Source organism: Notechis scutatus, chromosome 3, assembly GCF_049901735.1.
Source record: "Notechis scutatus isolate UNSWTSFEM ecotype Mainland chromosome 3, rNotScu1.2, whole genome shotgun sequence".
Lineage (NCBI taxonomy): Eukaryota > Metazoa > Chordata > Lepidosauria > Squamata > Elapidae > Notechis > Notechis scutatus.
This window is the reverse complement of record NC_142011.1, coordinates 83,630,170-83,645,819: the sequence shown is the minus strand read 5'-3', so window position 1 is coordinate 83,645,819 and position 15,650 is coordinate 83,630,170. Positions and strand designations below refer to the sequence as shown.

The following is a 15,650-nucleotide window of genomic DNA, read 5'->3' as shown; positions in this document are numbered from 1 at the left end:
ACAGACTGATACAAGGAGAGTCAAAATCCCCATTTTCTTAAAGAATTTTAGTACGTTTTTAATCTAGTGTAATTTCTGTCATTTTAATGGAAAAATCATCTTTACATCCCAAAATTTATATGGAGCAAAAATAAAGCTCTCTCTTCGGACGCTAATACTGTACTGCACTATATGTTTTCTAGTTAGATACAATTAACTAACACTGCTTCTCCTAAAGGAGAGGTGAAAATAGTCAAATATTGTAAGTAGGCACCAATTTTTATTTCAATATCATACAGAGAACATGAAGTATTGAATCAAATATTTTGCATCTACTTTTGGGACATCAGTCCACATTTTTAAGTATGAATACCAGCTGGCATCTGTATTGGATGTTTAAAAATGGAAGCGGTGTGAAAGGCCAAATTGATAGTGTTGTGATATCTGAAGCAAGAATTTTTGCACCTGTGCAAAAAATTCTGCTTTCTTCTGAACATCTGCTATAATTTTCTGGCTGTGGTATACAATATTGGGCTTTATATAGTATTTCTAGCCCTTATTCCATAATCCATTTCTTTCTGCCTTTGTTGTAAATCATTTTCCACCTTTTCTTCTCCAATATATTTAGTGTGGCTTAAGGAAGAAGTCTTTTGTTTTTAATGAGTTAAAGATGATTCCCATTGTACATAATAATTAAATTGCCCAACTAGTTTATAAGTAAGGTCTAACATATACTATATTGGTGGAATAATTTTTATTGTTTTTAATGGCAGGATTTGGTCAAGATTATGACTCAATGCCCTTTTGAATCTCTGGTATGTAATAAAGTTTTCAATGACTTAAAATTGTTGGGTTTAAAATGCATATAAATCTCACATGTTCTATATTTGTGTTTCTATGTAGAGAAAGAAAAGTTTGAAGATTTTGCAGCTGTATTTAGATAAGTTTGATGAAGAGGGAAAATACATATTATTTAGGTTTGTCTCAGATTACTTTTATTAAGTATTTTAAGTGAAAATGTAGTTAATGTGACTGTAGTACTAGTCTTTTATATTTTCAAAACATGATCTTTAAGAAAAATTATACCCAATTTAGATTTCCCACAATTTTAGTCTGCAAATTCCATCAATCTCAGTTGGCATGCCAATTGTCAGAAATGACGAGACCACAAGGATGGAGAAAATGAGTTGGAGCATAATTTTTCTTTTCTTTTTTGGGTCTTCTGGTTACAGATGTTTATTGAAGACGAGCAATCATTCTGGCGTGGAAGGACACATTATTCAGAATATTAAAAATCAAATTGATTTGTCCTTAAAGGTGAGAAAAACTAATGAAGGCAACATAAGTGAAGGAGAGACTCTTGTAGAGTTAAATCAAGTTTGGAATGCACAATTTTGTAGAATGTAGATGAAGCAGACATGATATTCTTCTGATTAAAATGAAATCGACTTTTTGGGGAACCCCCCCCCCCCTCCCCCCCCCCCCCCCCCCCCCCAGCGGCGGGGGTGGGAGTTGCGCCCTGGCGCGGCCGCCCCCCCCCCCCCCCCCCCCCCCAGAAGAAAAAAAGGAAAAAAAAAAAAAAGAGAAACCCGAGACCACGGCGGCGCCCCCCCCCCCCCCCGCCCCCCCCCCCCCCGGCCTCCCGAGCACCAACCAACCTAAGAAACGCCGGGCACCCCCCCCCCGACACCCCCCCCACCCGGGCCCGGAAAGGAAGGGGGGGGGGGAAAGGGGGGGGGAGGAGGTGGGCGCCGTCTAAAGGAGGGGGCCCTCTTGGCGGCCTCCCTTCCCTTTTCCGGACACCTCTTCTTCCACACCAAAATATTAATTAAAAAAGAAAAAAATAACCAGGGACAAATTATCATACTTTATGATACATTATTTCATAATGGATTGATTTGTTCTATCATCTATTTGTTTTCTTCTTATTTAACATTTTCAGTACACTTGTGATGCAATTCAGTAAGCTGGATTCCCGTGAGGGAGGGTGTGCATTCTAGAGCAGGGGTGTCAAACTCAATTTCATTGAGGGCCACATCAGGGTCGTGTTTGACCTTGGAAGGCTGGGAGGTGTGGCTATGGTGGGCATGGCCATGGCCAGCTTCATGTCACTCATGTCGGGGTTATCTGTGGTAGCCATGTGCTAAGCCAGGACTTCCCTGAGACCCTCACTCTCATAATAATCTTCTTTCCTTCTCTCCCTCCCTCCCTTCCCTTCCCTTCTTTTTCCTTCCCTCTTTATTCTCCTTTATTCATCCTTTCTTCGTGATAGCCCTCTGCTAACAAAAACAGACCTCAGGGCAAGCTCAGTTTTTGCTGGCAGAGGGCTGCAGGAGCTGTTGCAGCTGAAAACGGGGCATGGAGGGGGTACACATGCCCCCCCCAGCTCCATTTTCACTGGCAGAAGCACTGCAGGCTGGTTCTTCATTGTTTCCAGGCCAGCCCCATGAACCAGATTTAAGCACCACTGAATCCAGCCCATGGGCCTTGAGTTTGATACCCCCTTTCTAGAGGAATAAAAGGCAGCTTGGTCCAGATATTTTGTGTGAGAGAAAGCAAATGAAGACAGCTCCTTCCTAATAGTTTTCAGAGTATTTGGTAAATACAGATAGTAGAGAGCTTAGGCTGGCAAGATTTTGTATGTGGATGTAGAAAAAATAAATGAGTTTGAAAGAACCATCACATCATTCTTGGGGCTTGGACTTGTTACTGATAATGAATAATGCTACAAAAACTAAGAGCAAAAAACCTATTCTATGCTGTCTGCTAAAATACATATATTTTCAGAAGGTTTCCGGTTTGTCGGCTTCGCGAGCGGTAGGGATTCGCGAAGCTGCGCGATCCCTGCCGCACTAGCCGTTTGGGGCTCCTGACCCGGATGGGTGCGGAGCAAGGCTGCCCTGGGGCTAGCTGAAGGTAAGGGGATCCGGAGGAAGGGTCTGGGGTGTTGCAGACCCCCTCCTGCCGGCAGAACCCCTTTTACCAGGACGGTGCAGCGGCGGTCCGCAATGGCCGCCACAAAGAAGTCGACAGCCGGGCAAGTATGCGCAGGAGGAAGAAGAGAAAGTTATTGAAAGTGAAAGTTCTTCTTGGTGGACCCAGGGCTTTGAGATTTATCTAATTTAATTCCTGGAAAAGATGGTTTTTGATGATTTTTTTCCACAAGAGAAAAAAAAGCGGCTATTTTGAGGTGCTGAAAGGAAAGTTTACTCTCCCTCCCGACGGAATTAAGCCGGAAGGGAGAGGATAAAGAAAATATATAAATTTGGATCTTGTTGGAGGAGATGCCTTGAAGATTTGAGGACAGAAATATAATTTTAATAAGGCTTTAAAATATAGATTTGGACTCTTTTTTTTTTTTTTATTTGTTTGATACCACCCCTGGAAGAGGAAGGGGGAATTTTGGCTTGCTTGGATTTATTGAGGATTGTGGATTTTGGGATTGTTTTACCTTTCTCTCGGAATATTTGGTTGGTGTAAGAAGAAAGAGGAATAAAGAAAAGAAAAGATTTATTTATAATGGCTTTCCTTTTTGAAGACCTGAGGGATGAATATGAGCAAACAAAAGCAGCCTGCAAAGATGGCATGGAAAAAGCTTTTCTATTTCTAGAAATGGCGCTGGTCAATTACCAACAGACAATGGAACAGATGGAAACAGAAGAAGAACAACAAGGAAGAGACGAAGACGCCATCTTCATTGAATCCCAAAACTTATCTAAGGAAGAAGGAAGGAAGAGAGCAAGGAAAATGAAGGACTTAAGATCTAAAAAAACATTCGAGAAAGAGAAAAATATGATGCAAAGTAAATATAATGATAGCAAACAAGAGAAAAAGGGAACACAACAGAGAAGGGATCCCAGCAAGGCAGAGGTTAGAAGAAGAAGGGGGTAGGAAGATTTGGTGGGGGAAGAAAGAAAGGAAAGGCGGAGAAAAGCCTCAAAGCTTTAAAATTGGATGGGAGATGTAATAAATATTGAAGGAAAGGAGGATACAATGTATTTAAACATTTTTGGTGGATAGAATGTACCAAGCAGAACCAAATTGGGTATTTGTTATGTTGAATGTTAATTTTACTAACTTAGGGGGAGGATAGAAAGGCATCATACTCTGATTAGTGATTTCAGGAGAAATTCTTTTTATTATAAGAAGAGATAGAGGGATAATGAATGGGCAAAAGATACAAATTTAATGATTTAATTAAGATGGATTAAATAAGATAGAATTGTGAAGAGTGATATGCGCTGCCCATGCAAAGAGAGGTAACTGGGGCAAGGTACTTTACTAAAAGATTTTTTTATGTTTGTTTGTGTTTGTTTGTGTTTTATGAGAATATTGGGGAAATTTTTGTAGAAAGACAGGAAAGATTTAATATGTAATGATTTGTTTGTTGTTGAAACTTTTAATAAAACTTGTTTTTTTTTTAAAAAAAAAATACATATATTTTCAGTGAATCCAAGTAAATAAAAGGATGGAAGAGCAGAACAAAGAAATGTTTACAAGTAAACATTTGTAAAAGGGACTACGATTTATTATCCTTCTGGTTAATGAAGGTTAACAATGCAGAACAAATTAATGTTTAATTAAAAGGTAATGATAAACAACTTAACAAACCCACCTTGAAACTAGGTGCTATAGTTAAAAAAAAAAAAAAAAGTTTAATTCTCAAAATGGTCTTTGGGCTTCACTCAAAGATTTGAGAACCAAAATAGCTGGATACCTCATATTTAAAAAATTATCTGAAAAGTATGATGTATCATTATAACAAATGTCTATGTTAGTGAATTACCTTAACATAATCTGCAGAGCATAATACCGGATTTATTCTGTCCTCATTCAAATAAATGGCTGAGGCTTATCAACTGAACAAAAAAGAAAAAGCTGGAATGCAATGGGTTCTCTAGCAGATAACATTCTGGCAGAGTTAATACTTCAATGTATTGGTGCTTCTATAAAAAGCACTAAAAGATTTTTTCATCTCTTGCTCTGAGATTCCTATCATGTTTAAATTAAACTGAAAATATTGATATTCTAGCATTACGTTAGTGTAGAATTAGCTGTGAAACTTCTCTAGCCTTCCAGCCAAGATAACCCCGTTGGGTTGTTTAACTTTGTAGTTACAGAGTGAACATTAGTTTTGATATATTATATCTCCCCCCCCTCCAGCCTCCAGGTCAGGCATCATGTCTCTGCAACTATCTTTATTAGTAGCAGTAATAGTACCATTGAAGCTATGAACATATGTGAAAGCAGAATAAAAATAATTACCGTATATACTGAGTATAAGTCGACCCGAATATAAGCGCAGGCACCTAATTTTACACAAAAACTGGGAAAACTTATTGACTCGGTATAAGCCGAGGTGGGAAATGCAGCAGCTACTGGTAAATTTCAAAAAAAAATAATTAATTTGGGAAACGATCTCACTATCATGAAAGGTTTAATTGATTCACTAACCCAAAGAAGAAGATGATGATGACAGCAGGAGGCAGGAGTCACTCTCTTCCCCTCCCTCGGAGGCCCCCTGAGTCAGGAGTCACTACCGCCGGCGCGGCCCCAGTCCCGCCGCCTCGGGAAGGAAAGGCAAAGCGCTTTTTGCCTTTCCCTTCCCGGCTTGGCTGTTGGGAGTCGCTGCCGCCGGAGGCCGCGACTCCACACCATTTTTTTTCAGAGGGGAATCTGACTTAAGTATAAGCGAGGGGGATTTTTCAGCACAAAAATGGGCTGAAAAACTAGGCTTATACTCGAGTATATACAGTACTTGTTTCGGGTTTAGTGATTATCTAGAAATTAAAACTGCATGGTATGTCAGAATACGCCAGTGCCCCTCTGTCTCGCTTCACACTCATTTCTTTTTTCAATACTGTTCATTACCATATTTAAAAGAAAGATTTTTTAATAAATAGCTTTTACACATCTTGAAAAATATGGGTTGATCCATGTAGATTAAAATACATTTAGGATATTTAATGCAATGAATTCCAAATAGGACTTTTGGATTTTTTTGTCGATGAAGATAAGGCCTGTTTAATTATATCTATCTAAATACTACGAAAACTCTCCTGTCTGCCTGTCTGTAACCTTCAGTTACCCGAAATGGTGTATCATAGGGCAACAGTTTTTGAATCATAGTATCTCAAAAGAATGTGTACAGAATTTTGGACCCATTACTCCTGTGGAATTGAAATTTCAAAGATCTTCAGACCAGTTAATTTGCAGACTTGTGGTAATTGCAATAATGCCAGAGTCCGCTGATCAATCAGGGTCACATGTTTGTGATTTCTGACATTCCCTGCCAGCGACAATGCTTCAAAAATTGCTTCTTTTTTTTTGCTCCCTGTCATTCTTTTTTTTACTCCCTGTCATTTCTTTGTTTAGATAAGGAAATATCTCTGGAAGGAAATCAAGTTTAGGTTATGCACCATGCTTTTGGAATTCAAATTAAATTAAGAGAAAGAAGCAATTAAGGAAAGAGATTAAACATATTTATAGGTAGTTGGAATAAAAAGTAAATTTGTTTATTGTTTATACCAGTGGTTTATACTATTAGCTATAATAGTAATGCAGACGATATATGAAGCACTTACTACTGTTTCCTGTGTTACTTTTTTTTTCCCCAGAGGGAAGAAGGCAGCAAGTTTTTTACTGGACTCCAGCTGATCTCTCTGTTGGACATGGTGCTCTCACTTCCTGAAGGTGCTGAAACTGATCTTCTGCAGCACTCAGACAGGTAAGATGTGACAAAGGTGACGCAAAAGTATCTCTCTGTAGAGCTAGTCCTCGATTCACAACCATAATTGAGCTTGGAATTATAGTCAGTGTGATCGTTAACCGGGTCATCATGTAACCACACTCAATTAACAGGATTAAGAACAGCAGCAAAGCAACTGTCAGATTAAAAAAAAAAGTGAGTGCAAAGCAAGAGAAAATTTCTCCAACTCGACTCTCAGTAATTCTCTTTAGGATAAAGACAGTCAGTGGGAAGCACATCCAGAGTTGCAGAATTCTGTTACTGCAATACTGTAATGAAAATTAGTTTTAGTATTCATAACTTCGGTGTTTAAGTCTGGTCTATCTAGAAGGGCTGACATTCTCTGAGGTGTTTCATTAAGGTTATTATAATTTGTTAACAAAATAACTTTCTAAGAGTTCTTTTGCTTATTTGAAGTTTCCAGTGGAGTTTATAAGCATATTATGAGTTTCTGATGACAAAAGGCACTATTAAATAAAAAAATAATTGTTAAAAAACTGTGGAATAATTGCTTCACTAATCCAAATATGTCATTTTGCTTTTACCATTCACAACAAGCATGAAGCATGTTATTTGTAGGAACTCAACATATGCTTAACATTTGCCAGTACTTTTATTAAGGGTGAAAAATTGAGGCAGGGTACAAGGCTGCTAGATAAGCTGAAAAAACATTCCCAGTAGTGTAGTAAAGATCAAAATGTTGTTACTGTTATTAGTAACAGTAATAGTAAATAGTAATAAATAAAACATCTGGAGGAATACACATTGCCATCCATTCAATGGAAATATTAAGAATCCTTTGTAATACAGTAATTTTTCTGTATCTGATGAAGAATTTATGGAATTGAGAATAGTTGTCACAAATGAATATATCAATGCGTGATGAATAACATTTTATGTAGCTGATTATTTGACATTTCTGATTTTCAGGATAATGGCCTCACTGAATTTGCTGAGATATTTACTTATTAAGGATAATGAAGATGACAATAAGGTATTTTTTAAAGAAAAAAATTATTCTGTAATGATTGTATTACTTGAAAAAGATAGATTGTGTCATTGTAGACCTTTAAAAAATGGTACAACTGAAATATATTGAAATATTGAATTATTCTTGAATGTATTAATCAACTTTAAAAACTGCTCTTTTCCCTCACAGTGGGTCTTGGTGATGATGTACAAGTAAAATATAAAAACATGAAAACTGTATATAAAATTATATTAAATGGCAAAAATAGTTAATATTCAGAATTAAGATATTGTGGGGGGTGTTCAGAATGCTTACCAACCCACATGGCTCTGTGTTCCCATGGGAGCCCCAAGCAAGGTGGCAGAGATTCTTCCTTTGATTGGCTTGTTTAGAAATTCAGATTAGATTTTTTGTGTGTGTGTGTTTTGAATAGCCATATATAACAATTCCTTTGAATGATCCAACTAGTAGTTACATGCAAAAGAAACATCTTAAAATCTGCCCTCAGTTTGTATCTCATGTAACAATTTCTGCACGTCTCTGCATTTATTTTAAAAAAGGTATTTCATTATATAGCTAGAAGGGAATGTTTTATATTTTGCCTATCTTTATATGGGGAAAACAGCAATGGGAGCAGTTTATTCATGCACACTTTGTTTTGAATCAATAATTTTAGTTCCATGAAAAATGATGAAGAACTTTGATTTTCTTTCCAAGAAAACTGCAGTGACTTATCCAAGCATTTGCCAGAAGTCAACATTGACTCAATGGCACACAGAGAGAGATTTACTAAAGGAAATCTGCATATATAAAATAGTCATATTTAATCGGTCTATGGTGAATATTACCTGATACATAAATTGAAATGCATCACTGCAGGAGTTTCTTTTTTTCTCCTACCCATTCGCTCTAATCTTCCAGATTAAGCCTGTTTGAGAATCTGCCCTGCTTTTTTCTGAGAATCTTTATAGCAGTTCTTAATATACCCTCTCTTAGGTAAGATGTAGAATCGAGGATGCCTCAAGACAATAAGAAGGGTAAATTTAGCATTTCAAGCAAATCTTTTGAAATCACCCAAGGGAAAGAGGAGAGGAGAGCAAAGGAGCCAGGTCACAGCAATATAATTGCTGATGGTAAATTATGCTTTACCAAACAGTCCTCCAGAGCTAAATCTGTTCTGCTGGAAGGTTGATAGCTGTCAGGAGCACTTTTCAGAGTTGAAGTCTGCTCCAGCAAATATTTTATGCCTCTCAAGCAGCAAGGAAGATATTGCCTCCATTTCTGAATTATTTGCTGCTCTTTTGTACATTCATCTTTTTTTTTTTTTTGCAAGCTTTGCTCCCTGACCTGATTTTCAAATGTGCTTCTTTCTGTAACTAATCAGTCAACATAAACCAATCATGCAAGCTATCTGACATCCGTGTTCTTATTAAAAAAAATTACTGTAATTGCCCTGAAGTAATGTTGATTACTGAAATCTACAACCTTGCATTCTGATTCTAGCTGTATGTACTGAAAAATAAAAGCTGATTTTAACTGGATGCTTCCAAGTTTACTTCATCGATTAGGCATGGTTCAGATTCACTTGAAACTCTGGGATTCTAATGCAAGATTGTACATTTAATGTTTCATTTCAGTAGCACATGCTGGCTAGCATGTGTCTACCAGAAAGTTGATCCCATTTTTATTTGGAAAACTGGGGAAAAAAAGAATGCCAGGCCTCATCTCCATCCCAATGGGACTGGATTTGGGCAGGTTTGTTGGCTCCAGCTGCCTAGCCTGTGTTTAGTTTAGTTTACTTTATTGTCATTGTACCTCGTACAACAAAATCAAACACCATCTTCAGTGCACATCATGACCATGACCATGACAATAAACACAAACACACATCCTTCACACATTGAACCGGAAACGCCCGACACCACACCAACACAGCACTATACAGCAGAATTCACTGGCCACTTGCTCCACTTGGTCACCATTGATAGCAAGGGCAGGATGTCTCATCTGCTCCTTCTATAATCCACTAAAAGCTCCTTGGTCTTATTGGTGTTGAGGACCAAGTTATTGTCTCCACACCACGAAAGCAACTGGTCCATCTCAGTGGAGCTTTATCTCTTTATCATCTCAGTGGAGTATTAGGAGCAATACTTCCATCTTTTTCCCTCCAGCTGCCATAATTTTAGCCTTGACTCAAGGTCTTACACATTGCTGCACATAAGAATCTTCCATTATCTTCTATGCTGTCCTCAGACAAAATACATCAAACACATAGAACTTTTCTGCCTATAGCCAAAGATAAATATAAGCCCCCTATGGGATCCAGGCTGACTCCATAAGCAGTGAGGAACAAAAAATGGGTGGCGGTGTTGATCCCATCTGATATGCATCCCCTAAATAGATGTAAGACTTGCTTAGTGATAATTTTACCATTGATACTCTATTTTACTCTAGGAATAAAGGGATTTTCTATAGTAGGAGTTTCTGGAGATTCCTAAATCCTCAAAGCAGAGTGACCCAGAAGGAAAAGGGTGACAGGAACATTAAAAAAAAATTTTTTTTGATTTTTTTTTCTTAGACATCAAGGAAAATAATTTAATAATAAAATTTCACTTCTGATTAGTTTTCACATATTTACAATAAAGCATAGTAGGTAAATGGGGTTTTTTGGTTTTGTATTTCTATTGAAGTTACCTCAGTATTTTTATGACACGATAAATCTTTCAATGGCTTAACAGACACAGCTGCTTTAGTAAGTCCATCTTGCATCAATTTTTTTAAATAATGATGTTTATCCAGCTTAATATTCAGTGGTGGTAGCAGCTTTTCATAATGATTGATATGATTTTTTTTGCAAGCTTCTGTCCTTATGCAGCTGGTATATTATGATGGGCAAATGGTTTGTCATAATCAAGGGAACAATTCATATTAAAATTTTGAAACCAACTTTGATCAGATTTCGCTCCCTCCCATGTGCTCTAAGTTTATGCTGTTTAGCTATTATTAATTAATCATGGGAAAACAATTGCAAATTTAGTTCTTTGTCAGGTTCAATCTGAGGAACAGGAGTTATTCCAAAACCGCCACTGAGTTCTATATCAACTTGAGGCTGAACATCTAATTAATTAGGAAATGGCAGGTTAATATTGCACAAAACAAAAAAGAGAACTTATCACTAAAGTAATATGTATTTTGCACTGTGCCCTGTTGCACTGTGGATTTTTCCTCCTAAAGCTGCAAATCGAACATGCTTGGAGTTTGTTTTGAAATGTAACATATATAAAGTTTCTTCCTTAAGCTTAACTTGATTTCAGGAATGGAAAATCGCAATTAATGTGATTTTAGAAAGCAGCTTTAGTTTATTTATGCCACAAAACTTCCTACATTACAGGATTTCCAGATTTTATGGCGGGGTTTTATGCACTCAGATATGGTTTAATGACCTTCAGACCATTTTCTAAATTGGGGATCAATCATCTACAGCCCTAAAGCAGTTTTTTTCAGTCAACCTATTTGTCACTAAGGCATCAATAAAGTAATAATCGAGTGCAGTAAATTAAATGTAACTCCTGTTCTTCTACTTGGCCCAAAGAAAGCTTGTCCAAATGCTTAGGGCAACTGCCATTATGGACTGCATAGTTCTGTTAATCATCCAGGTCAGTGATCTGACGAGCTCAATATGTCCCTTCATTAAACATAATCAGGAATAGCAACTCATTATTTTAATCTTGATCAACTAGATCAAGTCTAGTTTTGCAATCTTTCTTTCTCTCAAAAGTTTTTAAATTCCTTATAGAAAATTCTAACATCTCTTTTTTCCTACTCTCTTCATCTCTTCTCATCTTTGTCAGGTCTCTTTTGTAATGCCAGTAGGGCAACTGCAGCAAATCTCCATTGTAAATGAAATAAAACAAAATTATCCCATTGCTGTTCTAATTTTTGGATAACTTTTAAATATTTAAATCTTTATCCAAGTTCATTTGTAAATCCATTCTTTCCTTCTCTTTTTTTGTAGAGCTACAATTTTAAGCCCATTTGTAAGTCAGTTTCAGTTTTATTCAGTGGAGTTTGTTCCTTTTCAAGTACAGTCTTCTGATTCCATTATAGAGTTAAATAACTCAAAGACCTATTTTACCCATCAGTAAACATTTATTTTAAAGAAGCCATGTGTTGGCTCCCTGATCCAACTTTCAAGGCATCATATCAGCTTCCCAAGAAAACATTTCCCCAGGAGAAAGGATCCTTTCAATTAACTTCCAAGTCTTAAATCAAGTCCATCTGAGCCCTTAATCCATTTACAACTTTCTAAGGCCAATAGTACTCTTCCGTGATATCCCTTTTGCTATACATTTGGAAAATATTTTTGTTGATTTATATGAAAAGATGAGGTTTTAGAGATGAGCTTATAGAGAATGGAGTGAGGTATTCAATAAAGGTGTTTATTTTTTAAGAGATACTGATAAGTTGTTAATGTTGATTGTACTCTCTGGGAATTGAGGAGGCTTTTTCTTTTCTCCTTTTTGCTCTTTTTCTGAATTTTTTAATTTTTAATGTTTCTGTATTATATACTTGAATCTATAGTTAATATAATCTTTAATAAAAGAATATTGGGAAAAAAATCCTGTTCTTGCTACCTGACATGATATATCAGTTTTATTAAAATAATCTAGTAATGGATATAGTGCATTCTGTGATTAGGGGAGCTACACTCAGCTTAATGAGGTATAATTCTGATGTGGAAGACATGTCAAAAACTGAAAAGATAATCTGAAGTTCAGTTAGGAGTAAAAATAAACATTATATTATGACACTGGATTAACTGATTAAAATGCAGCTTAGCAATGAGGGTTAGGTCCTAAATCCTTTTCTTTTTAAAACCAGCAAATCATGTCATTGAACAAAATGTTTATTAAGACTTACACTGTGAACTATAATGCCGCTAATCATATTTAATATTTCTTTTTTCCCCTGAGACTTGTATATGGACAGAACTTTACAAGATAGAGAGAAATTTCTTGAAGCCTTTACACATTGGACTTGATATGTCAAGAGCACACTATGAAGCAGAAATAAAAAGGAAGAAAGAAAATAAAATAGGTTAGTTAACTTCATTATTTTATGCATGTCTTAGTTTTCACAGGCACAAAGGAATACTGCAATTTAGACTAAAGTATTTGGACTATGTGAAATTTAAGTAACAAATAGAGTAATAGATCTATTTAAGGAGGGTATATGAAACAACTTCTTAGCATATTTCCATATATAAATAGAGATGGTCAAAATCTCAAAAGGATCTTGACCTAAGAATGGATTTTAGGTTTGAACCAGAGACCTTTGGACTTTAAGCAAAGGTACTGATATGTCAATACATATGACCTTTCACTATAAGAGAAAGCTAGATTACAAAGAGCAGGAATCTGTGACTTTTTAAAAAATAGTTCAGAATAATTTTATGTATTTTTGTGAGTTGGCTATTCTTGCTAATAATACAGGATTTGCATTCTGATTTTTATTAGATATGTAAATTGGAATTCTGGTGTTAAATTCTATTAATGATCCATTGTGCAGTATAAAGAGTGAAAACTATATAAAGATATTCATTATCTTGCATAATTATAAGTTGACTTCAGCATGACAAAATTGGTAATCCCCAGTAACACTGTAGAATAGAAAGAATTTATAATTTTGCATATCACCTCAATACCTTTAACGCGTTCACTCTGTGGAGGTTCACTTGGATACCAGTTTTTGTTTTGTTTTGGGGCTATATATATTCCAAATATGAATTAAAAGTATTAGAGTTTATACTCTAATGTAGTGTTGGGTGGTGCCTTTGAGTCAGTGTTGATTCTGCAAGTCTCTGAAATTTTCTTTGCAAGGGTAACTATTCATATTTTAGACAGCAAAAACAATTAATTCAATGTTAGTTGTAAAAATGCCAACTGCTCACAGGAAAAACAACAATGCAATTAAAATATTTGGAGTACATAATGCTAAGATAACAGCTATCAGTGAAGACTCTGATGCTTGGAAAGTACTAAAAAGAGTAACAGTGGGCAGCTAATGAATACAAATTTAACAAATTAAGTTAAATAAAGGCTGGCAGAAAACAAGGGGAGCTAGTTATTCTTATTGAAGACACAAGTGTAAATTTACAAGGACTCTAAGAAATTGTTACATGTACTCCCAGAAAAATGCTGTGCAAAGAGTTATAGATAAATGACCAAATTTAAAAAATAGCACGTACAATTACTGGTTTACACTTGCCTTCATTGTGTACAATTCAAGATGATGTACATAATAAATGGCCCAGAGTTACCTGATCAACTTCCATGCTAAAAGGAGCACTTACAATCATCCATCATCACACCAAACAACTTGCCATCCAGAGTCAATTAGGTTGAGATAGGTGACTGTAGAAACCGAATGAATGAATGAAATAATGAAAATGAGCTCTATGTTAAGAGTTGTCCTCTAAGAAATGCCAGTAAGATTGACCGCAGGGGATTCTTAAATATAGTGAGTTTCAAGCCAAAGTGAAGTTACAGGGAGTTATATATTAATAGCCTTCATTCTTTTCCATAGCAGAGCCTCGCAGTTCTAAAAAGACCCGTTCTCAATCGATAGCTAAAGCAAAGATGTCAGGAATTACAAAGGATATGGAGCTTCAAGTAAGTAATTTGGTTTTAGGGAAACTGTTAAAATGTGTATGTCTTTTTACTTAAAGATTTGATACATCAGCATTCCCAAGATACTTGTAAATTTATAACGTCAATCTGTTTCAGGCTCTTCACTCTGCACTTTTCACGTTTGATTTAATGGAGAGTGTTCTGGCAAGGGTAGAAGAACTCATTGAAAACAAAGGCTGCAACTGAAGAAACCACTGGAATCAAATAAAATCTTTATTTCAGTATTCCACTTATCAAGACAGACTGACCGAAATATAACATGCCAATTTTTTTTTAAAAAAAGCAAAAGAATAATAATTACAGACTTATAGATAAGTTTTAGAATATATATTTTCTCTTAAACCTTCAGAGGTTAGTCCCAGGATTACATTGTGTCCTTGCTATATTTTGAATATCAGAACCACAGGTATCTATCACCATGTAGTTTCACACTAACATGTACCACTACCTTTTTATAAAGGCATACTATGAAATAAAATACCAATATAAAAGTAAGCAAGAACTATAAAAGATATTACTTGGTACAATAAATTTTATTCACAAGATTAATGATTAGATGGATTATTAAAAATTGAGGAAAACTATTCTGCTTCAATCTCATGGAAATCAGATGCAGAGTATTAGACATATTCTTCAGGACAGTTTGAGAAACACAATGGAAGGAGTAGAAAATAATTGGCAAAAGTTGTTTGCTTTCTCTCGACCCTTCCCCTTCTAGCCACAAGTTCCAATTGGATTGTAATTTGTTCTATGAATAGTAGGGCTTCTTCCATTAACAGAATCCAGCTGGTTCTAGATTTAATCCCATAGAATTAAGTCTCATACTAGTGAATCAGTTGACAAAAGCTGCTTATACTTTAATTCCTATCTTTGTCACAGGCTTATATACTGATGTGTTGGAAATATGATTCGTATTACTTAAATTTCAATCTGTATAATATAAGTCCCCATGGTACAGTAATACAAAGGGAATAAAAATAACGTTGCTAAAATACAGAATAAGAATTATCAAAAAGCAAAAATAGAAGTGAATAAATTACTATTGTGATGTAAAACTGTAAAGTTGGAATCATGTCTATTAGCTGCTCTTCTGTACTTTTGAATAATGACCATTCTCCCCCGAAATTAATTAGAAGGTACTGAGATCCTTATATACAAGCTGTGGTTTATATCTGTCCTTCTTTTGACTATTGAAAGGAAAACATATAAGGGTAATATTCCTTTCTTTATACCGAAGATTAAATACCTAACTACAGAGAATTTT

The 15,650-nt window shown here is 35.8% G+C and overlaps 1 protein-coding gene across 1 annotated transcript in view; it reads left to right on the top strand.

Moving 5' to 3' along the window:
- Positions 1 to 15,448, top strand: part of GLMN (glomulin, FKBP associated protein) — a 38,970-nt gene extending 23,522 nt beyond the window's left edge. The window contains exons 12-19 of the mRNA XM_087960611.1: positions 753 to 794; positions 883 to 956; positions 1,212 to 1,296; positions 6,597 to 6,706; positions 7,658 to 7,721; positions 12,671 to 12,794; positions 14,286 to 14,368; positions 14,483 to 15,448. Coding sequence (XP_087816737.1) covers positions 753 to 794; positions 883 to 956; positions 1,212 to 1,296; positions 6,597 to 6,706; positions 7,658 to 7,721; positions 12,671 to 12,794; positions 14,286 to 14,368; positions 14,483 to 14,572 — 672 coding nt within the window. The 3' untranslated portion in view covers positions 14,573 to 15,448. The remainder of the gene's footprint in view (positions 1 to 752; positions 795 to 882; positions 957 to 1,211; positions 1,297 to 6,596; positions 6,707 to 7,657; positions 7,722 to 12,670; positions 12,795 to 14,285; positions 14,369 to 14,482) is intronic.
- The last annotated feature ends 202 nt before the right edge of the window (positions 15,449 to 15,650 follow it).